Source organism: Carassius carassius, chromosome 33 (assembly GCF_963082965.1).
Source record: "Carassius carassius chromosome 33, fCarCar2.1, whole genome shotgun sequence".
Taxonomy (NCBI): domain Eukaryota; kingdom Metazoa; phylum Chordata; class Actinopteri; order Cypriniformes; family Cyprinidae; genus Carassius; species Carassius carassius.
This window is the reverse complement of record NC_081787.1, coordinates 29,361,109-29,388,111: the sequence shown is the minus strand read 5'-3', so window position 1 is coordinate 29,388,111 and position 27,003 is coordinate 29,361,109. Positions and strand designations below refer to the sequence as shown.

The following is a 27,003-nucleotide window of genomic DNA, read 5'->3' as shown; positions in this document are numbered from 1 at the left end:
AGTGACTGTAGCATGATTCGCTTGTTGGCTTGTCTCACTGGAATTACATGGGTTTTCTTGTTAAAGGTTGGACAGGGGAACTTTGTGGGATGCCATCGATTTGATACTTTTTTAGTACACCGCAGTTTTGGTGCCGTATGGATCACACTACAGGTATGTTTTAACCATTGACGAACATTTGATCGATAGTAGCCGGCCCGGCCAAATTCATATTTTGTTACATTTTTATTTAAGGTGTGGGCCAATTTGCAAAGGGAAGTTACAGTGGGCTCTGGGTTCATCTAAACCTCTGTGCGGATGTTCTTTTTGCTGTCTGCATTGTTTTTGCTGCCGATTTTGACATTGAATTTGTCACAGTGATTGAATCCTGTTTCAGGATTTAAAGTGAGATAGGACGGTACGAGTTTGTCTGCTCTATTGAACCGGCAGACGAGCATCATTTACTCTGTTTCAGTTTGCGTGTCGACGTGCTGTGCTTGATCCCTCGTCCATTGTTTATGTTCATGGTATTGAACGCGCTACATCAGCTGGACCGATGATTGTGGGCCGTTGCCGTTGTGCTCGTATCATCGATTATGTGCTGTGAGTAACCAATTTGAATCAAAAGCCTCCAGTGGCAGCCCAATATTAGACCAGCCACCTAACTGTCACCATTCCTTTCTGCCGTTTGCTTCCTTTAAACATTATTTGATTTTCCTGTGAGTTGATTGTTTTTTTCTTATTGGCTTGAGTTGTGCTGGGTATATTATCCATATATATTTTGTGTGATTTAAGTCTATTTTTTTTGTTTGCTTATTTCTTATGTGTGGGAAGCCTATAGAATGTGTTTCTTTTTGTAATATTGTTGGCTGTTTTTGCCCATTTCTGTCCACCCTAGCATTGTCGGGTGACAGGACGCGGCACCTCGACTCGATTCAAACTCGATGTGGTGAACTCTCTTAAAATTGTTTTAGATTGTCTGTGATTCTGTTTAATGTTTTTGATATAATTGGTTTACTGCGTGTGTGTTTTGTTATGTTTTTTTTCTTACTACTCTCTTCAGACTTGGGGCAGCTAGTTGCAGAAGATTAGTGTCTCTTCCTGATTGTGGTGGTGGGTTCTTTCGCCTGAGTGCTGTGTTCACAGTGAGGTGTGGCGTGAGTGTGCACGTATGATTGCTGTATCATTTCTGCCAAGGAGAGCCAGCGCCCCATTCTGAAGTGAGCGTTTGTGTCATTTTGTGTCTAGATTCTTTGGATTTATTGATGTTGTCGTGTTAAATAAAATTTGATATCTTTTTCTTTTAATGAGTGTTCTTATTTGTTTTACACAATGTTCTCAAATTTCACTCAGCATGTTGACTTCCCTACTCATAAATCCGGCCACACAGTGGATTTAGTTTGTACTACAGGATCTGACATTGATCAGCTTAGAATTGATGAACTATACAATAGGGTAGTACTCTTAAATTACTGACATGTGAATGTTCAATTTCTGCCTCTCTAATGTCTACTAAGGAGCATACTATAACTTTTAGGAATATTAAGAACATTGATTCCCAGTTGCTTTATAGCCTGTCTGCTGAGCTTCCCGTGACTGGTTCTGTGAACTGTTACAACTCTCTGCAACTCTTTGCTCATCTTCTATTCCTGGTATTGTGGCACCTTTTAAAGAACGAGTTGTTTCTTTTACTAGGTCATCCCCTTGGTACACTAAGGAATTGCGGGCTCTCAAAGTGGAGTGAAGGAAGACTAAGAGCTTATTCAAAAAATCTGGTCTTACTGTCCATAAGTTGATGTTTGATGAGCACCAGCTGAAGTATCATCATCTTGCCGTTGATTCAGCCTGAAAGGTGTACTACTCGCACATGATTAATGAAGGTGTTGATATCACCATGGGTGCTGCCCCTTCCAGTGCCCCATGAGGGCCGCCTGTGCCCCTATTTTGTGTAGGCCGGGGCTCGGAACAAGTAGCTCCACTCACTATTGTCAAAGCTCTACCACATTGAGTGAGATTGGACAACACTGGGAAAACATACCCGTTCCACTGGGAACAGGGACACTGCGGAAGCCCCATCCTTCCCGAACAAGTTTTTGGAGGAAAATACACATATAGCATCCATTTAGGTGTATATGGACAAATTCATAGATTTATCATGAAGGCCTGGTGCCAGACCTTCCGCCGCGTACAGCTGCAAAGGGTAATGGAGGATCTCAGCAGATTTTTTCAGCTCCACAAATATCTGTCAGTGAGGCGTCACAAGCCAACTCCCAGGAGGATGCAACTCCACCTTCTTGATGGAGGCCCGTGCAAGCAGGAGCAGAGTTTTCAACAAAAGAAACTTTAGTTCACAAATGCTTGAATGTGCCCTGTTGTAGTAATTTTAGCACTAGAGTCAGGTCCCAAGAGGGTGGCCGGGAAGGATTTAAGCTCCTGGCCCCTCTAAGGAACCTGATGACGAGGTCATGCTTACCTTCTCATTCACAGGGTCATGATATGCAGTAATAGCAGCAACCTGGACTTTGAGGGTGGAGGGAGACAGCCTACATTCCAGCCCTTGCTGCAGAAAGGAAAGCACAACCGCAATTTGGCATCTCCGGGTGTGAGCGTGTCTCATAAAAAGTGGTCTCACCGAATTGATGTGTCAAATACCTCTTGGGGTAGTTCACCTAGAACCTCTGTGTCCCATCCAGGGACCAAACATGGAGTTTCCAAAGGTTTGGACACAGGTGCCAAATGGTGTCCTGTGTCTGAGTCGGTAGATCCTTCCTCAGAGGAATCAGCCAAGGAGGGGCTGTCTCCAGGAGCACTAGTTCGGGGAAACAAGATCGAGTGGGCCAATATGACGCCACTAGCAAGATTTGCTCCTCATCCTCCCAGACTTTGCACAGTGTCTGTTTGAGAAGGCTCAGTGATTCTTGAGGTGCACAACCCACTCTACACAGGAATGACCAACCCTGAAGCACCGTATCGCAACACCAAAAGCTTGCAGCAGCTCATTGAACTCATAGCTCACTGAAGACACTTGGATGGAGCAAAGCGATGTTGTCGCTCGGCTCCGAAGCGAAAAGCTGGTATGCATTGCACCCGGTTCCTTATTATACTCACACTGTGATCAGTGGCAGCTGGGTGCAATAATTGCATGCCAATGTGAATTGGCTAGTTTAGTTAACACTCGAAGTAAATTGGTCTATCAAAGTGATATCCCAATTCGTCAGTCACTGACGTGACGTTTAGAGTGACCAATTGAAAGGGAACTATGGGTCGTAGAGCCTTCTCTGTCTCAGATCCATGATTGTGGAATGCTTTACCAGCCAGAATTAGAGATTTCTTTGAATTTTTTAAAGAAATCTTTAAAGATAATAATAATAATAATAATAATAATAATAATGTTTTATTTATATAGCGCCTTTCCAGAGCTCAAGGACACTTTACAATAAATAGCAGTGAATCAAACAATTGTGAGGATAACATAAAAACAAACAAATAATTAGGGGTGTCCCCGACTAAGGATTTTCATAGTCGAATCTTGCTGATATTCGACTGATAGTATGGGTGGGGCAAAATACATTGAGTCAAGTCAGACATCCGACAGCCATAATTACTGATGTTAACACACAGGAAAAAATGTGTAACAAATGCCTCGCAGATACAAACGGGTAAATAATGTTTTCATGTTTTGATTAAAAGATAGTTAAAACTAAACGTCAGCGAAAACCTAACAATTCACAATTTTTACAATAGTGCTCTCATTATAAAGTTAGCCTATATACACCGGCTGAAATGTTTTGAAATAACTTGTACCCTACCTGTTGGAATGAATCTAGTCTCTGCCTGTGTCAGTTTGAGTCTTGGTAAAGTTTTAAATCCCTGCCGCCAAGATGCTTCTCTGTCGGTCACGGATTATGGAAAGTGAAACATAAATCTATAGGGGTGGTTGGATTTATTCACACTCTTTAAAATATAAATTTGAAGCTTCTTATTTTCAGATTCTTATTCACGGCTTTATCATAACAGGCTGTATATTAACTTATTGGGATAAAATCAGTAGTTCTATGTGAAATCAGACATTTGAGCTCCACCATATAGTCAGAATGGCATAATAAATAACACCCACGAATATTCGACTGTGAGATTGGTAGTCGAATCAGGCTCCTCAAATCGAAGCATCGAATCATCGACTATTCGGGGTCACCACTACAAATAATAATACGTAAAGTAAAGAGAACATCAGACATCCAGAGAGTAATATATGGATAAGACAACATAAATCAGAATAAACAGAAGTCAACTTAAGAAAGGTAATATTGTGAAAACAAATATGTTTTGAGGAGAGATTTAAATTCAGACAGGTTATTGGCAATACAGAGCGATCTGGGAACAGAGTTTCATAATTTGGAGGCAATAATACTAAATGATCTGCCACCCATAGACGAGAGGTCGATACCGAGGGACGGCCAGAAGACGAGAATCAGAGGACCGCAATGAAAGAAGTAGAGAAGATATAGAGATGGAGATATCTTTTTAAAGTTGCTTACTGTAACTGAGTATGTTTGCTTGTATGTTTTTATTATGTGTTTACCGCTGCTATTTTATTATGCTTGTTCTTGCGCTATAGGTTAAGAAATCAATGCTTGTTGTTGTTACCCATGATTGCAGTTGTAGTGCTTTGGGTTAAGAAAAGCACATGATAAATAAAATAAATTATTATCAAATGTACCTTGAAAATTTACTTGGAAAAAGCCTTTACAGGGAGTAGTAAAGTGTGTCCAAACTTACAAATAACTGGGAGTGTATTATATAAAATAGTCTAAGATGCTGTATAATATTAATATTGTGGAACACTAACTAGAACCATACTGTACCCTGTATGACTCTCCACAGAGATGTAAAAGTCTTCTGCTGCTCTGGGCTTGAAGTCAATGCATGATTTCAGTCTGAACTGCTCAAAGGCTCTCAAAATAACTCCTTTATAGTCCAAACCTATAACCACAATCAGAAACACATGAAGGCTGGGAAATAATATAAAAGTTAAATTAAGTATTTAAAAGCTGATTGTATGTTTTCTCACTGAGATTTGCAGTCAGTTTATAGGGCACGGGAATATCCCACCGGTCGCCAAGAATGGCATTCCTTTCAGTGGGCTTTAAAGCAGAATAAGTTTATCTATAAAAAAACTGTAATATGCAGTATTGTATTTATACAGTACCTTGCACAACAAACAGAACTCACCATCATGATGTCTCCTTCTGTGAGATTTAAACCTATCCCACAAGAAATTAAGTTAACAGTAAACATGCTTGAATAAAACAAACATAAAGTTAAAAAGTAATAATATATCAATGCATGTGTGTGTGTGTGTGTGTGTGTATTTAAGGTCTTGAGATAATATACTGTAGTAGTTTTACCTTTGTTTATGTTTGGAATATCCTTCCATTCCTTTATAATATTAAATGACAAAAGAGTAATCAACTTATCAGGCAGTAATAAGCAGTTAAAACAGTGTACAAAACAGGATCTTTCATCAAACTGTAAACATTCCAATAACTATAGGGTCTATTTACATTAAGTGCATTTTTTTTCGTTAACAAAATCTATGATTATAAAAAAAATTTAATTGAAAAGCTTTTGTCCACTACTAAAATGAGATGATGATGAGACAACAAGGTCAATAAACAATAACTGTGGCTGGATCAACATGCAATATCCTTGACAATAAAAGACGAGACTTAATTTTATCTAAAAAATAAAAACTTTACCAGTTCTTTGTTTTATTATTTTAGTCAAAAAAAGTATTCCGAACTGCTGTACGTGCCTGTAAGAATTGACTTTGCATGTTTGTGGTTGCCAGATATCAACAGTTTTACTATTTACTATTAAAGGGGTCATATTATGCGATTTCAAGTTTTCCTTTATCTTTGGAGTGTTAGAAGCTGATTGTGCATAGAAAAAGATCCCTGAAGTTGCAAAGTCTCAAAACCAAAGATATATTCTTTATCAAAGTTAAGACTCTGCCACACTCCCCTAAAACGGCTTATTCAAACTTGCCCCTACATGTCTACGTCTTGATGTGGAAATATTTGCGTAATGCCACGCAGATGTTCATGCAAAGAAAGAAGTTAGGGAGATGCTGTGTGTTTCTAGGCGAAAGCAAAAGCACTTTATTTAACCTTCCGAAAGTAGATGCATTTAGTAATCTTTAAAGGGGGGGTACAATGGTTTTTCGTGTATTCAGAGTTGTTCACAGTATTAAAGAGATGGATTCTCATGCTAAACATGGCCCAAGTTGTAAAAATTAATTTAGAAGAATGACTGAGAATTTCTGTACTGAAAATCTTACTTCCGGGTTGGTACAAGTTTCAACTGTTTTTTTTTTCGATTGTGGATCTGATGACGTAGACAATAGCGGAACATAGAGCGGAACTCTTTATATGAGCATTTCTTTCGGAAAAGTGAGCCCGTGCACACGTTGGCCAGAGGAGAGCGAGACCGCGCACATCCACACGCTTCAAAATCGTCCGCAGCGCTGCGTAGGATTTGTTTGAGAATGGCTCCAAATAAGTGTGTTTTTGGATGTGAGTTTACCATGTTCATCTTTCCCAAGAACCCAGCGTTACATGAACAGTGGATGCAGTGGATGAACAAAATACATTGCGTCAAAGCAACTGAACAACATTCAATAGGAAAACAGTGTGTCAATAATGCAAAATGATATTAAAAGGCAGTTCATCATTGAAATCAGTGATGTCATCTCTGTTCAGTTTAAATAGTGTCTGTGCATTTATTTGCAATCAAGTCAACGATATTGCTGTAGATGAAGTGACACCAACTAAGCAAGCCAGAGGCGACGGCGGCGAGAAACCAAAACTCCATCGGTGACAGAATGGAGAAAAAAACCTTGGGAGAAACCAGGCTCAGTTGGGGGGGCCAGTTATCCTCTGACCAGAAAAACCTTGGTCTTGTCCTGGTGGTCATCTGAGACTAGGTCTTCACAGGCAATCTGTATCTGGGGCTCTAGTTGTCCTGCTTTCAGCGATGTAGAGGTCCTTTCTAGTTGCTGATCCACCATCTGGTCTGGATACGTACTGAATCCGGGTGACTGCAGTGACCCTCTGATCTGGATACAGACTGGATCTGGTGGCTACGGTAACCTCGGAATAAGAGAGAAACAGACTTATATTAGAGTAGATTCTTTTAATGATGTAGCAAGTACATCGGGTTTTATGGGAAGTGTTCCCGGTTCCGATTTACCTAATTAATGCAGCCTAAAAATCCTTTAACGGATTTGGATATTAAAAGCATATTAGTATGTTATGTGTAAGCCAGGTTAAAGAGATGGGATTTTAATCTAGATTTAAACTGCAAGAGTGTGTCTGCCTCCTGAACAATGTTAGGTAGGTTATTCCAGAGTTTAGGTGCCAAATAGGTAAAGGATCTGCCGCCCCCAGTTGATTTTGATATTCTAGGTATTATCAAATTGCCTGAGTTTTGAGAACGTAGCGGACATACAATAACAATAATCTAATAATAAATTACAATAATCTAACCTTGAGGCCATAAATGCATGGATTAACATTTCTGCATTTGACATTGAGAGCATAGGCCATAATTTAGATATATTTTTGATGGAAAAATGCAGTTTTACAAATGCTAGAAACGTGGCTTTCTAAGGAAAGATTGCGATCAAATAGCACACCTAGGTTCCTAACAGATGACGAAGAACTGACAGAGCAACCATCAAGTCTTAGACAGTGTTTGCAGTTTATAGGTCCTATAATTAATACCTCTGTTTTTTTCAAAATTTAGCAGTAAGACATTTTTCCAGTTTTTTATATCGACTATGCATTCCATTAGTTTTTTAAATTGGTGTGTTTCACTGGGCCGCGAAGAAATATAGAGCTGAGTATCATCAGCATAACAGTGAAAGCTAACACCATGTTTCCTGATGATATCTCCCAAAGGTAACATATAAAGCGTGAAGAATAGCGGCCCTATTACTGAGCCTTGAGGTATTCCATACTGCACTTGTGATCGATATGATACATCTTCATTCACTGCTACGAACTGATGGCGGTCATATAAGTACGATTTAAACCATGCTAATGCACTTCCATTAATGCCAACAAAGTGTTCAAGTCTATGCAAAAGAATGTTGTGGTCAACTGTGTCAAACGCAGCACTAAGATCCAACAAAACTAATAGAGAGATACAACCACGATCATATGATAAGAGCAGGTCATTTGTAACTCTAAGGAGAGCAGTCTACTATGATACGGTCTAAACCCTGACTGGAAATCCTCACAGATACCATTTTTCTCTAAGAAGGAATATAATTGTGAGGATACCACCTTTTCTAGTATCTTGGACAGAAAAGGGAGATTCGAGATTGGTCTATAATTAACTAGTTCTTTGGGGTCAAGTTGTGTTTTTTTGATGAGAGCCTTAATAACAGCCAGTTTGAAGGTTTTGGGGACATATCCTAATGACAATGAGGAATTAATAATAGTCAGAAGAGGATCTATGACTTTTGGAATCACCTCTTTTAGGGGCTTAGATGGTATAGGGTCTTACATACATGTTGTTGGTTTAGATGATTCAACAAGTTTATACTAATTCTTCCTCTCCTATAGTAGAGAATGAGTGGAACCGTTCCTGAGGGGGTCTATAGTGCACTGTCTGATGCGATACTGTAGCTGACGGCTGAATGGTTGCAATTTTATCTCTAATAGTATCGATTTTAGAAGTAAAGCAGTTACTTAAAGTCATTACTGCTGTGATGTCGGGAAATGTCAACACTTGTTGAGGCTTTATTTTTCGTTAATTTAGCAAATGTATTGAATAAATACCTGGGGTTATGTTTGTTTTCTTCTAAAACAGAAGAAAAGTAATCAGATCTAGCAGTTTTTAATGCTTTTCTGTAGGATAGGTTACATTCCCGCCAAGCAATACGAAATACCTCTAGTTTTGTATTCCTCCAGCTGCGCTCCATTTTTTCGGGCTGCTCTCTTTAGGGTGCGAGTATGCTCATTATACCATGGTGTCATACTGGTTTCCTTAACCTTCCTTAAGCGTAAAGGAGCAACTGTATTTAAAATGCTAGGAAAGAGAGAGTCCATAGTTTCTGTTACATCATCAAGTTGTTCTGAGGTTTTGGATATGCTAAGGAATTTGGATACATCAGAAAGATAACTTAAAAACCAGTCTTTTGTGGTAGAAGTGATGGTTCTTCCGTACTTGTAAGAAGAAGTAGAATTTACAATTTTGGCTATATGAAGTTTGCACAAAACTAAATAATGATCTGAGATATCATCACTTGGCTGCATAATTTCAACACTATCAACATCAATTCCATGTGACAGTATTAAATCTAGAGTATGATTTTGACAATGAGTAGGTCCTGAAACGTGTTGTCTAACCCCAATAGTTCAGAATGTCTATAAATGCCGATCCCAATGCATCTTTTTCATTATCAACATGGATATTAAAATCAACAACTATTAAAACTTTATCTGTATGGTGCCCTGGTGGCCTGTATACAGTAGCCAGTACAAACATAACAGGGGATTTATCATTAACATTTGTTTCTCTGGATAATGTTATATGAAGCACCATTACTTCAAACGAGTTATACTTGAAGCCTGCCCTCTGAGAAATCCTGAAAACATTGTTATAAATTGAAGCAACACCTCCCCCTTTGCCTTTTATATGCGGCTCATGTTTATAGCAGTAATCTTGGGGGGTGGACTCATTTAAAATAATGTAATCATCAGGTTTTAGCCAGGTTTCTGTCAAACAGAGCACATCTAGATTATGATCAGTGATCATATTATTTACAAAAAGTGTTTTCGTAGAAAGGGATCTGATATTCAATAAGCCAAGCTTTATCATTTGTTTATCCGTATTGCATCTGTTTTTTATTTGTTGAACCTCAATTAAATTGTTAATCTTAACTTGGTTTCTATAGTGTGATATCTAGGTGAAAGAGTCTCTATGTGCTGAGAATTAGCTGACCTCTGTGACGTGAGGCAGCTAATAGACGGTCGGTTTAGCCAGTCTGTCTGCTTCCTGACCTGGGCCCCAGTTAGTCAAGTATAAACACTAAGACAATTTGCAATATTTCTAGAGAGAAGAGTGGCACCACCCCAGGAGGGATGAAGACCATCTCTTTTCAACAGGTCAGGTCTGCCCCAAAAGCTTGTCCAATTGTCTATGAAACCTATGTTATTCTGTGGGCACCACTTAGACATCCAGCCATTGAGTGATGACAATCTGCTATGCATCTCGTCACCACGTCTGACATCGTACAGTGTCTGACATCATGCTTGCAAGTTCACACACCTCTTCAATATTATTTTTAGTGATATCCGACTGGCGAAGTCGAACATCATTAGCGCCGGCATGAATAACAATCTTACTGTATTTACGTTTAGCATTAGCCAGCACTTTTAAATATGCCAAGATGTCAGGCACTCTGGCTCCCGGTAAACATTTGACTATGGTGGCTGGTGTCTCTATATTCATGTTCCCTACAATAGAATCACCAATAACTAGAGCACTTTCATCAGGTTTCTCAGTGGGTGCATCACTGAGTGGGGAGAACCTGTTTAATGTTTTGATCGGAACAGAAGAGCGGTGTTTTGACCCACGACTATGCTGCCTCACTGTCATCCAGTTGCCCTGCTGCAGGGGCTCTGTTGCCAGAACCGAAAAATGTACAGGAATCCCTGAGCTAGACGCATCCAAAGCCATATCTAGAGCCCTTACATTCTTACTGTCCTCAATTAAAGTTTGGATGCGTGTCTCTAATTCTGAAATCTTCTCTGTCAGCCTAACTAACTCCAGACTTCTCTGTCAGCCTAACTAATTCCAGACCGGACTATTGTAATGCTCTCCTGGCGGGCCTTCCTGCATGTACTGTCAAGCCTCTGCAATTGATCCAGAATGCAGCAGCGAGGGTTGTCTTCAATGAGCCAAAAAAAGCTCACGTTACTCCTCTCCTCATCAGGTTACACTGGCTACCAGTAGCTGCTCGCATCAAATTCAAGGTACTGATGCTAGCCTACAAGACGACCACTGGCACGGCACCAACTTACCTAAACTCATTAGTTAAATCTTATGTGCCCTCCAGAAGTTTGCGCTCTGCAAGTGATCGACGCCTTGTGGTACCATCCCAAAGAAGTTCAAAATCACTCTCACGGACCTTTTCCTGGACTGTGCCCAGCTGGTGGAATGACCTCCCAATCTCAATTCGTACAGCTGAGTCTTTACTCATTTTCAAGAAACAGCTAAAGACTCATCTTTTTCGCCTGCACTTAACCAACTAACACTAGCACTTTTCCTTTTCTTGTCTTTTAATTTTATTAAGAAAAAAAAAAAAAAAAAAAAAACCTACCTATGCGTTCTAGACTAACTGAGACTTGTCATGGCACTTGTATACTGTTGTTGTTCTCTTGTTGACCTGACTGCTTCTATTGTTCTCATTTGTAAGTCGCTTTGGATAAAAGCGTCTGCTAAATGATTAAATGTAAAAATGTAAATGTAACTATTTCCCTGCATTTATCACATGTGAATCCCTCATCTGCAACAGAGATAGATAAACTGTACATGTGACAAGAGGTGCAAATAACAATAGCAGGAGAAGCCATTACTCACCATGCTTGATGAAATATTCTTACCACAGTTGTTTGATGAACTTGTGAAAAACTGGAGCGAGAGAGAGGAGAAGAGAAAAGTAGACAGCGATAGGTTCGAATGAAAACGCTAATGACAAGCTAACGAGTGCTAACGCTTTCATGTAAATACAATTGCATCAGATTTCTGTATTTTTTGGGGCGAAATCTGCACATAAGTGAATATATGTTAATGGAAACAACATGAAACATCAATATTATAGCTCCGCCTACGGCAAGCCTCCAGAAGCTCGGCTTTTTCCGGAAAGAATCGCAAAGCTGTATTTTTCTTTTACAAATATGATAAAACTAAATACTTTATGGATATATGAAGGATGCAGTACAACTCTATAGGTACTCAAGATTAACATGAGATTAGGTGAAACGCCTCAAGGTTACGTATGTAACCCTAGTTGCTTGAAGGAACGAGACGCTGCGTCTAGCGCTTTGGGGAACGTCCCTGACGAGACCGACTCTGAATATCGTGTGCAATCCATCCATCGAAAAGGCGTGACGTCACGGGCGGGGTGATGTAGTGACCAGGAAGCTATAAAAGCACATGCCATGCAGCTGGCTTCAGCTTCGAGTGGGGAAGCAAGCGCCGGCAGGGGTGCCGGGAGTATGGCTTTGCGACGCAGCGTCTCGTTCCTTCAAGGAACTAGGGTTACATACGTAACCTTGAGGCGTTCCTTTTCAGGAGCTCCAGCTGCGTCTAGCGCTTTGGGGAACGAAGTGCCCACGCTGCCAGACTTCCAAATCCCTGCCTAGTGTGTATCTGAAGAGCATAGCTAAGGCGAGAGAACAGAAGAGCCCGGAGTGGCTCGCATATCAAGATCGTGGAATCTGACAAATGTAGAGGGCGTGGACCACCCCGCAGCGTTGCAGATGTCCAAGAGGGACACACCTGCTGAGAAGGCCTTAGAGGCCGCCATACCCCGAGTAGAGTGAGCCTTGGCCCGCAAAGGAGGGGGAAGACCAGAGGACTCATAGGAGATGTTGATAGCCTCGACTATCCAACCACTAAGGGTCTGCTTGGTGGCAGGAGAACCCTTGTTAGAAGGACCGTAGCAAACAAGCAATTGGTCGGATTTTCTCCACAGGGCAGCTCTGTGGACGTATGCCTCCAGTGCTCGCACTGGACACAAACAGTTTAGCTTCTCTTGGTCTGGCTCCCGAAAGGGAGGAGGACAGAAGGCCTGCAGTACGATAGGTTGTGGTGTAACAGAGGTAACTTTAGGAACATAACCCGCTCGAGGGTATAAGAATGCTTTGGCCATACCAGGGGCAAAGTCTAGGTAGGTAGGGACCACCGAAAGGGCCTGGAGATCTCCAACTCTCTATTGAGAGATGTATTGCCTGTAACAGGGTGTAATGCATTAAAACTTCCTAATCACCGGGAAGGAGGCAGGAACCGGCGGACAATAAAAGTACATTTTAATAATACAAAATAAACACAAAACAACGTGTCAGCCCCTCACGGCGACTGACACGCACATAATAAAACCAAAACACAACTAAAAGCCCAGGCCTGGTCCTCTCTCGTCCTTCAGTGTCGTCGCTCCAGTTTTATATCCTTCCATCTCCTACGTGGGACTCGAGACCGGCGGTGGGTCGCAGGTGTCACTGATTTCCCAATCATTGCCAGCCTCACTACTTGTTCCCACGTCCCTCGGCCCCGCCCCACTCGCCACATACCCCCATCGCCCCTCCCAGGCCGGGGGGTACCCTTGAGACTGCGCTCTACCCCCCCTCCCTCCGGGGGGGTCCGCTCACTGGGACCTGCGGGAACCTGGGGGTAGGACAGACGAGGCGAGAGAAAAGGATATGGAAGGAGGAGCGACAGAGACGAGAGAGGGGAGAGAGAAAAAAAATAAAATAAATTCCGGTTCCCAGACGCACTGCTGCTCGGCCCTCCACCAGCTGGGCGATCTCCTCCGTGGTGCCTGGCGGTGGCACTGGACGGCCCTCGGCGGACAGCACGACACCCCTCCGCCGCCCGGTAGACGGCGACGGCTCCTCCGGTTTTGTGCAGCTGGCAGGAGTCCCCCGTTCCCTGCTCCTCTGGATACCTTCACGGAGGCAGCAGGCTCCGGCCCCCTGGCGAACGGCGCCGACTCCTCAACTCCCTCACGGACGGCAGCCGTCCCTCCACATCGCGGGCAGTCGGCAGCGAGCTCGCCCGTCCCCGGCAACTTGAGCCACCACTGTAGGGGTCTCATGTGCAGCAGGCCAAAAGGTATCACGTTGGACGCAGCTGCCATCAGCCCTAACAATCTCTGGAATTGTTTGACAGTGAGTGACTGGCCTTCTTTGACTCTCTCGACTGATGTGAGGATCGACTCCATCCGAGCAGGAGACAAACGTGCCTGCATCGTGGTCGAATCCCACACCACGCCTAGATAGGTGGTTCTCTGAACTGGAGAAAGTACACTCTTCTTGGCATTTAGTCTCAAACCCAGCTCCCCCATGTGTGCGAGAACGACATCTCGATGTCGAACCGCCATCTGCTCTGATTGAGCTAGGATCAACCAATAGTTGATATAATTTAGAATGTGGATGCCCTGCATACGGAGGGATACCAGAGCCGCATCTACACATTTCGTGAACGTGCGGGGTGAGAGTGCGAGGCCAAAGGGAAGTACTTGAAATTGATAAGCTTTGCCCCCGAAAGCGAACCTCAGAAACCTCCTGTGTTGTGGAAGGATGGATATGTGGAAGTATGTGTCTTTGAGATCTATTGTGACAAACCAGTCCTCGGATCTGATTTGAGCTACAACCTGCTTGACAGTGAGCATTTTGAACTTCAGTGGCATAACTGAGCGGTTCAGGTGACGTAAGTCTAAGATCGGACGCAACCCCCCATCCTTCTTTGGAACTATGAAATACCGGCTGTAAAACCCGGATTCCCTGTATAGAGAAGGGACCACCATGATGGCCTCCTTCCTTAATATGGTATTCAATTCTTGTTCCATAACCAGAGCCTGCTGGGGGCCGACCACAGTCGGTGTAACCCCGTTGAACTTCGGTGGTGGATGACCGAACTGAATGCAATAGCCTCTTTCTATTGTACGCAGGACCCACTGAGATACATTTGGCAGTAGCTTCCATGCTGCTAAATAATCTACTAAGGGAATCAGTCTCTCGAGACTGACCTCTGGTGTAAGAGGCCCCCGAAGGGGCGGCGAGCATCCCAGCTCCGCAGCGCTCACGGGCGGAAATAACTGGGAGTAGCGCTCGCTGGAGGCCGCTGCGCCCTGAAACTCTGGCAGGGCTGGCAGACCGACCTCCTGAGGGCACTGAGGTGAGGCGGGCACCACATAATGAGGTGGACCGCGCTCTACCCCAGTAGGGGCTACCCTCTGGATCCTGGCGTCAGGATCTTTTCATCGAGGACTTCCGGGCTTCGATGACAGATCTTAAATTGGACTTAGCCCTAGAAGCCCCCGACTCAGAGCGTCACTGAGGCCCTCATTCCCGTCGCGGGGGAGCACGAGCGGCGACACTCTGTTTCTGTGCTTCCCGGTATGAGGAGCCGGTATGTGGCGTGGTCATCTCCTGCCCAGATGCACCACGAGAGCGACGAGGGAGGAAACTCTGGAACGCCGCCGCCTGTTTGCATGCCTCCTGGAACCTGTAGACAACAGTGTTGACTGTGTCGCCCAACAGGCCCGAGGCTTGAAGCGGGGCGTCCAGGAGCGAGACCCTGTCTCTTTCTTTTATCTCTGACAGGGTCAGCCACAAATGCCTCTCCGCGGCCACTAAGGCTGCCATAAACCGCCCAATTGCGCGAGCGGTCTCTTTAGTGGCGCGGAGGGAGAGATCAGCATTCTTTCTAAGTTCTTCTTCATCTTCAGACTTAATCCCCTCTCCCTCATCGATATCTCTCAGCAGGTCAGCTTGATAAGCTTGAAGGACTGCCATAGTGTGAAGGCAAGCCCCAGCCTGACCTGCTGCTACATAACTTTTGACCACTAACGATGATGTAACTCGAAGAGGCTTAGTGGGCAATGTCGGAGCCTTTAGAGACGATGCTGAGCCGGGCGACAGATAGCCCGTGAGCATCTGTTCGACCCGTGGCATCGCTCTATAACCCCGCTCTCCCAGCCCCATGACGTTGCCATAATATAGTGAATCGGGGCCGAAGAGGCGGGTTGAATAAGGGTGGTTCCACGATCTCGATATTTCATCGTGGAGATCGGGAAAATATGGAAGGCTCCGACGTGGAGGTGGTTGCCTCGGAAGAAAGCATTCATCTAGTTTGCTTCTCTGCGGCTCAGTTTGTTTTTCGGCAGGCCATTCGATTTTTTATTTATCTACTGCTCGCGTAACCACCTCCAAAAGCTCCTCATACTGGGGCGACAGGGGTGGCGAATCCCCAGCAACAGTCTCCACATCGACCTCCTCGGAGGATGAGAGGTGAAGAGCTGATCCCTCACCCTGGGGTGAAGAAACCGACGAGTGTGCTTCTGAACCCAGGGTTTGGGCGGCGGATCTGGCAGATGAGGAAGGAGATAAGGACTGGCCCGTCTCCATTCCCTCTGACAGATCCACCTGCGAACCCCACGAGTGCAGCAGCCGCTCTGCCTCGGCAGAAGCGGGGCCAGCACCGCAAGGAACGCAGGTGAAGGCTCCCTCCTCGAAGAGAGCCCTCCGGGATCGAAGCATCCGCATTGGCAATCGCTCGCAATGCGGACAGTCGCCCCCCTCGAGAGCCGACTCAGCGTGCTTCGATCCCAGGCAAGCCATGCACAGACTGTGTGTATCCCAGCTCTTAATGTAGCGAGGGCAGGGAGGAACACACAATCTATAACGTGGCTTGGAATCGCCCTTTATATGTTTGGTCTTTTGCTTTACTTTAGGCATATTGAGCTGTTTTAGCGATCTTTAATGGCTAAGGGACGGACAACAATAAATAGGACCAACGGGACAGACTTTTGACATGCACACACAGAGCGCTTGCAGACAGACGCGAAGCTGAAGCCAGCTGCACGGCACGTGCTTTTATAGCTTCCTGGTCGCTACGTCACCCCGCCCATGACGTCACGCCTTTCTGATGGACGGATTGCACACGATATTCAGAGTCTGTCTCATCAGGGACGTTCCCCAAAGCGCTAGACGCAGCTTGAGTTCCTGAAAAGGAACTGTGTATGTTTTGTACCCTTTAAGATTACATACAGCAAAACAGCAACACATTTATGGACGAATCTGGCACTTCTGAATCAGCTACTCTAAATAAGTTTCATTATTAGTTTAAGTATGTGCTATTGACTGTTCAAATGCAGAGTTTTGCATGCGCGCCTGTGTGTGTGTGTGTGTGTGTGTGTGTGTGTGTGTGTGAGAGAGAGAGAGAGAGAGAGAGAGAGAGAGCACATCACAGTGGAGTCATCTGTCTTAACCGTCCGTGGCTTGTGTACTGCACACACATACAAGCTTCATCACTGTGTCTGTTACACCACTCTGTTCCTCTTTCAGGCTTGAACTGATGGTAAAACTAAGGTCATTATAAACTCTTTACATTTCTTCTGAAAGATGAAGATCGCGATTATGGAAAGGGGTGTTACATTTCCGACGTATGCTTGCAGTGTTCGGCCAATCAAAATGCATTGGGCCAGTTGGCCAATCAGAGCAGAGTGCGCTTGTTGGAAGGATGGACATTGTAGAAAACAAGGCTTTTGAGAGAGGCGGGGCATAGAGGACCTACAAAATGTACAGTATATGAAAAAAAAATTTTTTGAGCATTTAAACACCAAATACACAAAATAATGATCTTTAAAAAAGCATCATATGACCCCTTTAACTACTATTTACACTTCATTCATTAGTGTACACTCATTAAAATTATAAATTTTTTTTGCTGTTTTTGCATAGTGTAAATAGAATCTATCATCAAAAAAATATGCACAGTGCACTTACTGCAAACAAAATCGCTGGCATAACTTTACAACTGAATAATGTTAGTGACTGTGCAGTACTAAGAAAAAAAATATATCATCGGGATAAGAACATGAGATATGAAAATTATATTCAGAATCAACACTTGTAACACTTTAGAAATGCAGATTTGTTTTAACATAATATGTCAACTATCCAACTTACAATAGGTGATGCATGACAAAGGTCCAAAGCCAAACTTAGCAGAAGAAAACTGTATAAATGCATAGTCACTGGAAATCATAATGATCAAATTTGATAGTTAAATGAAGTTTACAAGTTTAACAAGACCATTAAAATATGTGATTAACTCTCAAAACTGAAATACAGATACATACCAGTTTCCAGTCAATAAGATAAGGCTAAAGGTTTTAAAATGTAAAATAACGTTTAAGTTAATGCCTAGTAAGAGTCCCTCAAGCTTTTATACTTTAACCCTACAGTGCAACACCAAACCCCGCCTTTAATCTAAGTAGAAAAACTGGTTAAACTCCAAGATCAACATTACAGACAACGTTGTCTGTTATGTAAATTTTACAGTCTAGCAAGTTTTTCTACTTGGCTTCAATGCTCTTTAATGTAGAGCTGCAGGGCTACAGTATAAAATACGATAGTAACAGGGCAACCGCAGCCAATCGCAATGCAAGACGAGGAATGAGACCCACGGAAATTCAGCTGTAATATGTTCGTGGGTGGAAAGGAAGAGAACAGGGTTAACTTGACTGCTGCAATCTTTTATTAACACAATTCACTCTTTCACTAAATGCGGTGTAAAGGACACCAACTATATACACAATTATCTAAATAACTTTCACAGTCTTGAGGCTTCTTCAGGAATGGGTTCTCGTCAGCAGTCCTTCTCTCTTTCTCATGCTCCTGTTTCTCCTGCCGTTATATACTCTCTCAGTGCCGCTGCTAGCCATTTTGGTGCCCTAGGCATAATTCCTTTATGATGCCCCCCAACCCCGACCCCGAGAAAAAAAAAACGTTCTCCCGCGTGAACAACTGGAACGGACCATGCGGCACCGGGGTGGACGGGACTAGACTAGAGCAATTATTAAATATCTTTCTTGTTCCCCCTTTTTTGTTACATAAACATGGCTAAAATGTGGCTAATATTTCTATAGGCTAATGAAATAATACTGCCATTTAAAAAAAAAAATCATTAGGCTATTTTTGGTGCCCCCTCAGCACTTGGTGCCCTACGCACAGTGCGTGATGCGCGTGGTGGGAGCGGCGGCGCTGTACTCTCTCCACGCCAATAACTGAAACGAGACACAGGTGTTGGTGACTCACCGTCCGTCTCCCTACTCTCTCTCCTGCTGTAGACTTCGCTAAACCACGCATACCCAACATGGCCAAAATCTTGGGTAGGTCTATACTTTATAATTTTTTATTCATTTGCAACCATGGTAATAGCCCATCATAAACAGGAAAATCTCTGTTTTGACCTGATCAGAAGGATAAACTAAAATCTAAAATCTCCTCTGGTTTCACAGCTGCACTGGCAGATTTATGAAATATTTAGAAATATTTCGTCTTTCTGCCATTCCAGGAAATGTCGTTTTATGTCTTTCATTTTTTTCCAACCTCGATTATTTTATATTTTTTGACTTTTTACATGTATAAGGGATTAATTTGCAATTGCAACCTGTACAAATGTTTAAGACAGTGTCTTAAACAAAAAAAATCTAAACACATTAAAAAAGTTTTTTTTTGGGCGGAGCTAAAACGGTGGCTCGATGACGCACTGGAGCCACTGAGCTCCTGGCCCCTCCCCAAACAACATAACTAGCTCATCAGGGGGTTGTTTCATAAAAGAAGCTTAGAAAAGCGGGGATTAAGCTCCAAAACCCGACTTGAATTAACCTAACAAATCAGTTGGGGCTTAAGGCGGTTTCATAAAAGGTAATTCAAGTTCACGCAATCTCACTAATTTGAGCCAGGTTTATCTAGTCTAGATAATTGCGCGTGCATGCTATTCTTAAAAAGCCCTGATGGTGGAGCATAGATTCATTAATTTAACATGGCAACTAAAGGGAAAGAGAGAGCAGCGATGTTCACGGCAACTGAGCAGCAATTACTTCTCGAATCTTACGAAGAATTTAAACACATGATTACAAAAAAAGGAAATACGGCAGCAATTAATAAAACGAGAGAAAAAGGCTGGCAGGAAATTGCTGATCGTCTCAATGCGTAAGTAGCAATTAATGTAGGCCTACATTACTATATTTTATTTTACTTTTATTATTATTTTACTATATTTTTATATATTTTATTAAAGTTAAATTAAATGTTTGTCACAGTGTGTGTGTGTGTGTGTGTGTGTGTGTGTGTTTGTGTAACTTTTACAGCAGCAAATTAAGTGAAGAAAAAAGAACATGGCAGCAGGTGAAAATAAAATATAAAAATATTGTTCAGAATGGTAAGTATTAATTATAAAGTATAAATCTATGTAAGTACTTAAGCATAGCCAGCTTGATGTACAACTGTCCAGTCTCATGATGTTTAATAATTGCAGCTGCCAAAAAGAAGAGTGAGGTTGCTGGCACTGGGGGAGGGCCACCGACAGCCAACTTTACTCCTGCAGAGGAGCTGGCATTAGACCTGAATAAAGGGAGGCCTGTCATTGAGGGAATAGATGGGGGAACAGCATCTGGATCCATTCCATCTAGTATAAGAGATCACTACTTAAAAGGTATTTTGTTTATTTTATTTATTTTTATTCTTCCATTCCTAACTAAATATTTTTGTTTTATAGTGATGCCAAATTCTGTGTGCTTTCTGGATCCACCAGACATCATGCTGAACCCTGTGAGTATGACAGTATGAGTTTAAAGCACTGATTTGTCAAGTGGTTATTTATTAAACCAAGTTTAATTAATGGTTTTAGGTTGAAGGCCCATCTACAGTTGAGGAGGATGAGGAAACTGTGTCAGTATGTTCAAGGAGGCCTGAGGTAGGCACAAATTTGCAAATTATATTTTTAATAGCCTACCTGTGAGGTGCTAAATTGTGTGTATTTCCATTATTGGCAACAGGATGCTGACACCCTTCTAGAGCCCTCTCAGTCTGGGACGACATGTGACCAAGTGAGTATTAAGAAATTACAAAAAAGTGCCAAGAGCACTAGATCAAATTGAAAAAAATAAAATGCATTTCTGTTTCTACAAGACCCAGAACATAAAGGGAGTCTACAAAAGGTATCTCCTGAAACAAATGGAGGCCATAGATACTGACATCCAATATAAAAAACTCAAGATGAGAAAGTTGGAGCTGGAAATCCAACAGCTTGAGAAAAATGCAAGTAGAACTGCCATATTTAAAACAATGACACATGACCTTTTTGTTTTTTGACCACATTTAATTGTATGTTTTCACCCCCAACAGGCAGCTTCAACCTAAATTAAAAAAAAATTAAAAAAAAATATGACTTGTGTGTCTGGTAAATTAAGGGGAAAGTGAAAACCTTTAACATGGTTTGGACAGTATTAACTAAAATAATTATTGGCATAACTGTCTCTTATAACCCTGCCTATTTCATTGTCATCAAAAATGCCTTCAATGTCCCAGTCTTGCTCTACAACCATCCTTGGTTGCCTCTCTCTCCTCAGGCAGGCAATGTTATGTAGCACAACACATGCAACTACAATGTCGCATGCCCTTTGTGGAATCACTCTGAGGTAATTCAGGCACTGGAACCTTGACTTGATGAGCCCAAATGCCATTTTGCATTGGCCATTTTGCCTCTACATTTGTGATGATGCAGTCTGCATCACAAATCATCTAAATAATTAAAAATGTAGGTCACTACACTGGACTTACACACACACACACACACACACACATATATATATATATAGAATTGTAAATGCATTTGCAATGAATAGAACACAGGTGCCCAGCTTATTGTAAAGAACAATCGCTTCTAGCCCCATCTCAGTGGGACTGTACCTGTACATTGATGCTGTGTAATGATTTCCTATTAACGAAGTCTGCTTCATGTGGACCAGACGGGCGCTTTATGCGCACGTGGGTGCAGTCCAGAGCTCCGATAACATTTGGGAAAGCTACAAAAGTTAAGTGTTTGTCTGTCAATTGCCATGTCTTACATTAACAGACAATAAATATTTCCATTTTCTATATAGTTCTTATTTTAACTTACCAGCGATTCCATAAAAGGCTTGTTTAATACTGTGAATCGCTCTGTGGCCAGGGAAGGTGATGAACACATTGAGTAATTTTTTTAAAGACAGGAACACAATTCGTACAGAGCGGCAAACGATGCTTTGCTGATGTTCTCTGCATCTCCAACTGTGTACAAAAATGTTCCGCTGGCAAAAAAGTGAAGTGCAATGACACAGTCTGCGGGACTGTGAGCGCTTTATTGCGCCGTGTGCTATTTGCGATGTGTGGGCTCAGTAATCTGCAAATATATGCTATCCCTTCCCTCGAGAATCTATACAGCTCATGCAGGTAGTAGTCAGAAAAAGCCAACGGGTCTGCCCTGTCCCTGAAAGTACGCTCTCTTTGAAATGCCCTGCGTATGATTATCGCACCCTCATCCACCACCTCATCAATGAAAGGACACGCCATGACTATGCGTCCTCCTACACGGGTGGAGCTCCCTGTTTATAGACATTTAGGCTAATTGATTCATTACAAAAACCACACCAACTAAACAAATAGGCCTACAATTACTTCTTTACATTTGTTTCACTTTTTGTATGTTCGAATTACATTTATTTTTAAAGTGCATTTGTTTTCATTGTTGGACTGATAGTGGTGAGGCCTACATGAAATAAAATGGCAGCATGCCAGAGAGTCCGATGTAATATCACATTCCTAGTGGGTCAGTGTTAAAACGGTATTCTGGTTAAGCATCAACTCAGGCTTAGCCTGACAGTTAGCCTGCCCTGGACCAGGCTAGTTTCCCAGCATAAGTTTCCAGGGTAACTGAGTTTGAACTATTTTAAGTTTGCTTTATGAAACAGAATTCACAGACAATAAGTCTGACTAACCAAAATAAGCCTGGCTTATTTTCTAATCTTGTTTTATGGAACAACCCTCAGTTCGCTGCTCAATCGCGAGTTTCTGTGGACTACCATCGTTTAAGTACATGTTTCCTTAACGCAATGTTATGTTTACATTGTTTTTAGTTTATCTTTGTAAAATCTGTAGTCACCTTTGTTCTTGCCTTACTAGTCAAGCTAAAGTAAGGCTAAAAAAAAGTTAGCCTTGTTTACAAAGTTGCCGCCATGTTACAATTAACTTTCTGTAATAGCTACTTTGTTTCTTCCAGGCGTTGAGTTTTTCTTTTCGTATGTTTATACGAGTGTGAGTACGTATGTGTTTTAAGTTAGTTTTGGTCAGTCTAATTAACTACGTAAACAGTTACTTGTATGGGCAATTATGCCGCCGCCCATGTGGTTATGTGGTTCCAGCAGTAAGTTAGGTAGCAAAATCTACGACAAGACTGATCAGTATAACTTGTGTTGTTTTCTAACTAAACAGAATGATGATACCAGTAACGTTAGGTTGTTTTCATTTGTTTGTTCCGACACGCACGCTGCTAGTCTAGTTCAGAGTGTTAGCTAACACATGCTGTTTCGCCTTTTTTACACTGTTCAAGCATGTTGAAATGTGTCTAGCTTCAGTACGTAGCCAAAGCTTTACATCTAGTGTTTTCTTACAAAACTAACGTTGTATATAGGTTGTTTAAATGATTTTGTTTGTCTGAACAAGTAGCTGCTAGTCCAGTAGCTAGAGTGGCTAGCAATTGTTAGCTAACACATGCTGTTTTGCCTTTGTTACAGTAACTTACACACTGAGGTTAAGCAATGTTGCTAGTTACGTTGCATGTAGAAATGTAACTAGCTACAGTAGGTATCCAAAGCTTTACATCTAGAAAGACTTAAGTATAACTTAAATTATTTGGTGTTTTCTAACAAAGCAGAATGATATAGGTTGTTTAAATTATTTTGTTTGTCAGATCAAAGTATGCTGCTAGTTCAGTTCACAATGTAGCTACAGTGACTAGCAAGTGTTAGCTAGCACGTGCTGTGTTGCTACTGTACTTCTAGGATTTAAGGGGATTATGATGAGTTATATTTATCTGAAGTGCTGTACTTTTTATGTTTGAGGACAGTGCTGTTCACTTGAATCACTACACTGAATGAGTACATTTTATTTTTTAACAATTTCACTGTTCCACGTTTGGCTGATCATTTTTTTTATTTTTTTACAGCATAGCTACTGTATATTCCTAACGTTAACAATGTGGTTCACATTTTCTTGCAGATACCTTGACCGGAGCATAACTGGTTAACTTCACACAAGAGACCTACTGTTGGACAATCGTTTTGGCTTTAAAGGTAAATGCATTGTTAGTTAGGGTTAGGCTAACCTTTACACCTCATGTTCTGTGCGAGTTCAACAGGAAGCAACGATCCATGGAAGATGTTGAGCGTTGGAAAGCTACAGAATTCAGGCAGTTCCTCTTGTACACTGGACCAGTCAGCTTAAAAGGCCTTGTACCAACTCAAGTGTACAACAACTTCATGCTGCTTTCAGTTGGCATCACCATCCTACTGAATGTGTCCCTGTGTGCTGACCTTGCAGACTATGCACACAGAATATTGGTTCTCTTTGTTGATCACTGCAGCAAGCTTTATGGAAAAGAACATGTGACATACAACATGTGTGTTGTACTTTACATTAGCATTGCACAGTTCAATTATAGTTTCATTACTGAATATGCAATACTCTGCACTGAAGTTAAAGCTGTTATGTTTGCTCTTCCAGCTCATCAAGTACTAAGCTTTACACCCCCAGCAGCAAATTTACCCTGGCAGCATATTGGTGAAAATGCTGGAGGTATGTAATATGTTGCGCTAAACTAAGTGTTCCATTTTAAGTCCAATTCATTAAATGTATGCAATAACTTCAAACATATTTTTACGTCAATGATTATCAATAGGAGAAAGTCATCGCTCTGTAATTGGCCCTTGGACTCCCCTGGCATCTCGTGTACAGCATGAAGTTTTCAGCAATGAAGGTATATTTTAGGCCTATGTCTTAGTGTCCAGTGTTTTAAAAGTATTGAAAATAGTGCCTTTAGGTGTGTTTTTTTTTGTTGTTTTGTTTTTTTAATGTAGATTTCCAGAGACTCCAGAATGAAAAACAAGCCGTGATGGATGAGAACCAAGCCCTTAGGGAGGAGAACCAAGCTCTGAGGGAAAGCACTGCACGAGCAGGTAAGAACATGCACAAAAAAGTCAAACTTAGGAAAGAGTATGTGATGTATGTACAAAATTACCATATGCCTTTCATTTTGTAGCTTCGGATGACAGCGGCTCACTTCAAGAGCAGGTGAAGCAAGTTGGGACAATGTTGAAGACGTTTGCTTGCACTGGGCAATCAGGTACAACTTGCAAACAACACCTGTGGTTGTTGGTTTAATTCCCACTGGGGCCATCTATACATGTAGTAGACCTAGATATAAATGTCATAGTTTAGTAGTTGAGGGACCAGGACTGACTATTATTTTATTTAACCCCTGTAGGTGCAGATCAGACCTTAATGCTGCAACGTCTTGGAGAGTTTGGCGATGTTGTGCGTAGCATGGACAACAAAATGGACACTATGCTGCAACATTTCAGTGCCAATGTGCCTGTGCCTGCCAGGGGATCTGTTACTCCCCCTAGACACCCAGGAAGATTTGGCGTTGCTTGACAACAGTTTGAGGCAGGATAAAGAGCTCCAGGAACGATTTGTAAGTGTGCTGATTTCGTTTATAACTCCATAGGGTAATCTAAAAAGTAGAATTAAGATTGTACACTGCATATTCTACAGTCTGAATCCACACCCTGTCACATTTTATATGTATGTATGATAAGCTTCAGAGAAATGTAATTTGTAACACTTTTTTTGGATTTTCAGCTTCGGTTTTTGGCAATCAAATGTGGGAGGGACCTAAAGACAACTGTCTGGCGGATGCTTCAAAGTATCTTCTCTAAACACCTTTCCATCAATACAACCTGGACTGGAGTTGGGGATAAAGCATGTTTTAGAGACATGTTCCTGAAGACCATTGTTCAAAGTAAGTTGGATGTAAAAAAAAAAATGTTTAGTAGATGTGTATGGCATTATGCCATTCAAATGGAATCACAGATCTGTATTTTCTACAGGAGCCATCCGGAAGAACCCGGCAACCCAGGATGCCACTGATGAAGCCGTCCAGGTTAACGTTACGCGTTACCTGAAAGGAGCATCTGACCGTGAAGGCGAAAAAAGGCGCCGCACAGCTGAGAGGGACCCACAGCCGACCCCTTAAAACTAGGCTGACTACTGACACCCCAGCATCACTGACAACTGGAACCCTTTCTTTATCCTGCAGTCAGTAACATCAAGACCCCTAAAGAAGCCAGAAGTGTCAGACTGCACTCACCCAATCCACAGTGTTCACTGTATATATTATCATAGTGCTTAACTCTTATTATATTGTTAAATATAGCTTGTAAATCCTTGTGCCACAGGTCAGCATTGCAGTTATATCTGTTCTACTACAGTTTTTACCTCAGTATTTGTTATTTATATATATATATATATATATATATATATATATATATATATGTGTGACAGACATGGGGACTTGTGACTTGGTGACTTGGACTCGAGTCGCTATTTTTAGGACTTGTGACTTGACTTGACAAAAAATAAAATACTTGAGACTTGACTCGGACTTGGAAGTTAAAGACTCGGGACTTGACTTGACTTGAGACAGGATGACTTGAATGACTTGAGTGTTAATCACATCATGTTTTCAGTTTGAATATAAAATATATAAATTATTTTTAAAAATAAAATTGATTACTCAGCTGGAGCGCAGGCTGAGAATCGCGTTGTCATGTCATGACATCATCAGTCATGCCCTCTCTTCCTTAAGCAGACCACGCCCACTTAGATCAGATATCACATCACATCAACATCTCAGCTTGAGGGGTACCGAGGGTCATCGCTTTTGTCGTCAATAATTCGCGCCTAAAAACGCGTGGAAATCGCTAGGCGCGCCGCTTTCTCCTTGTTTCCAAAGCGCTCGGCAGTTGCGCCCCTGAGGCGTCTGCCGTTGCTAAGCAACCATGACGCGCTCTCTCCATGACGAGCAAAGGATAAATGGATTTGCAGCACTAAAAATCGCTTGCAGTAGCTCTGCTACTAAATTTATTTAAAAATGGCAATCCATATACAGCTATGATCAACTGTTCCTTCATCTTGGCTGAGCTTTCAACGTTGTTACGGGAAAGGATGAAGCTGCTTGATTGGTTCTTGTCACATGACCAGCGGTGCCCTTGCGGCTCTCTGAAAAATTGAGATGTTTTTAACTCGATGCGATGCGGACGCGATTGGAAAAAACGAGCGTGTC

General features: G+C 42.1%; 1 protein-coding gene and 1 long non-coding RNA gene across 5 annotated transcripts in view; one reads left to right on the top strand and one right to left on the bottom strand.

Moving 5' to 3' along the window:
- LOC132114072 (meprin A subunit beta-like) overlaps positions 1-18,035 on the bottom strand; it is a 70,127-nt gene extending 52,092 nt beyond the window's left edge. The window contains exons 1-6 of one of the 2 annotated variants that reach the window (XM_059522209.1): positions 17,918-18,035; positions 17,745-17,812; positions 5,388-5,418; positions 5,212-5,243; positions 5,051-5,123; positions 4,845-4,962 (exon numbers count right to left, since the gene is read on the bottom strand). In XM_059522209.1, the coding sequence (XP_059378192.1) occupies positions 4,845-4,962; positions 5,051-5,123; positions 5,212-5,243; positions 5,388-5,418; positions 17,745-17,807 (317 nt within the window). In that variant the 5' untranslated portion in view covers positions 17,808-17,812; positions 17,918-18,035. Of the gene's footprint in view, positions 1-4,844; positions 4,963-5,050; positions 5,124-5,211; positions 5,244-5,387; positions 5,419-17,744 lie in introns of both variants that reach the window. The other variant, XM_059522210.1, reaches the window with a different exon arrangement.
- Positions 18,036-22,644: 4,609 nt separating this feature from the next.
- LOC132114070 (uncharacterized) lies at positions 22,645-26,167 on the top strand. 3 transcript variants are annotated; one of them, XR_009425248.1, is made up of 7 exons: positions 22,645-22,694; positions 23,880-23,953; positions 24,559-24,636; positions 24,737-24,835; positions 24,919-25,002; positions 25,521-25,680; positions 25,769-26,167. It is a non-coding gene; the product is annotated as an uncharacterized LOC132114070 (long non-coding RNA). The 3 variants fall into 3 exon arrangements; XR_009425249.1 differs by lacking the exons at positions 22,645-22,694; positions 23,880-23,953 and adding an exon at positions 24,398-24,455 and having other exon boundaries at positions 25,769-26,165; XR_009425250.1 differs by lacking the exons at positions 22,645-22,694; positions 23,880-23,953; positions 24,559-24,636; positions 24,737-24,835; positions 24,919-25,002 and adding an exon at positions 25,245-25,353 and having other exon boundaries at positions 25,769-26,157.
- The last annotated feature ends 836 nt before the right edge of the window (positions 26,168-27,003 follow it).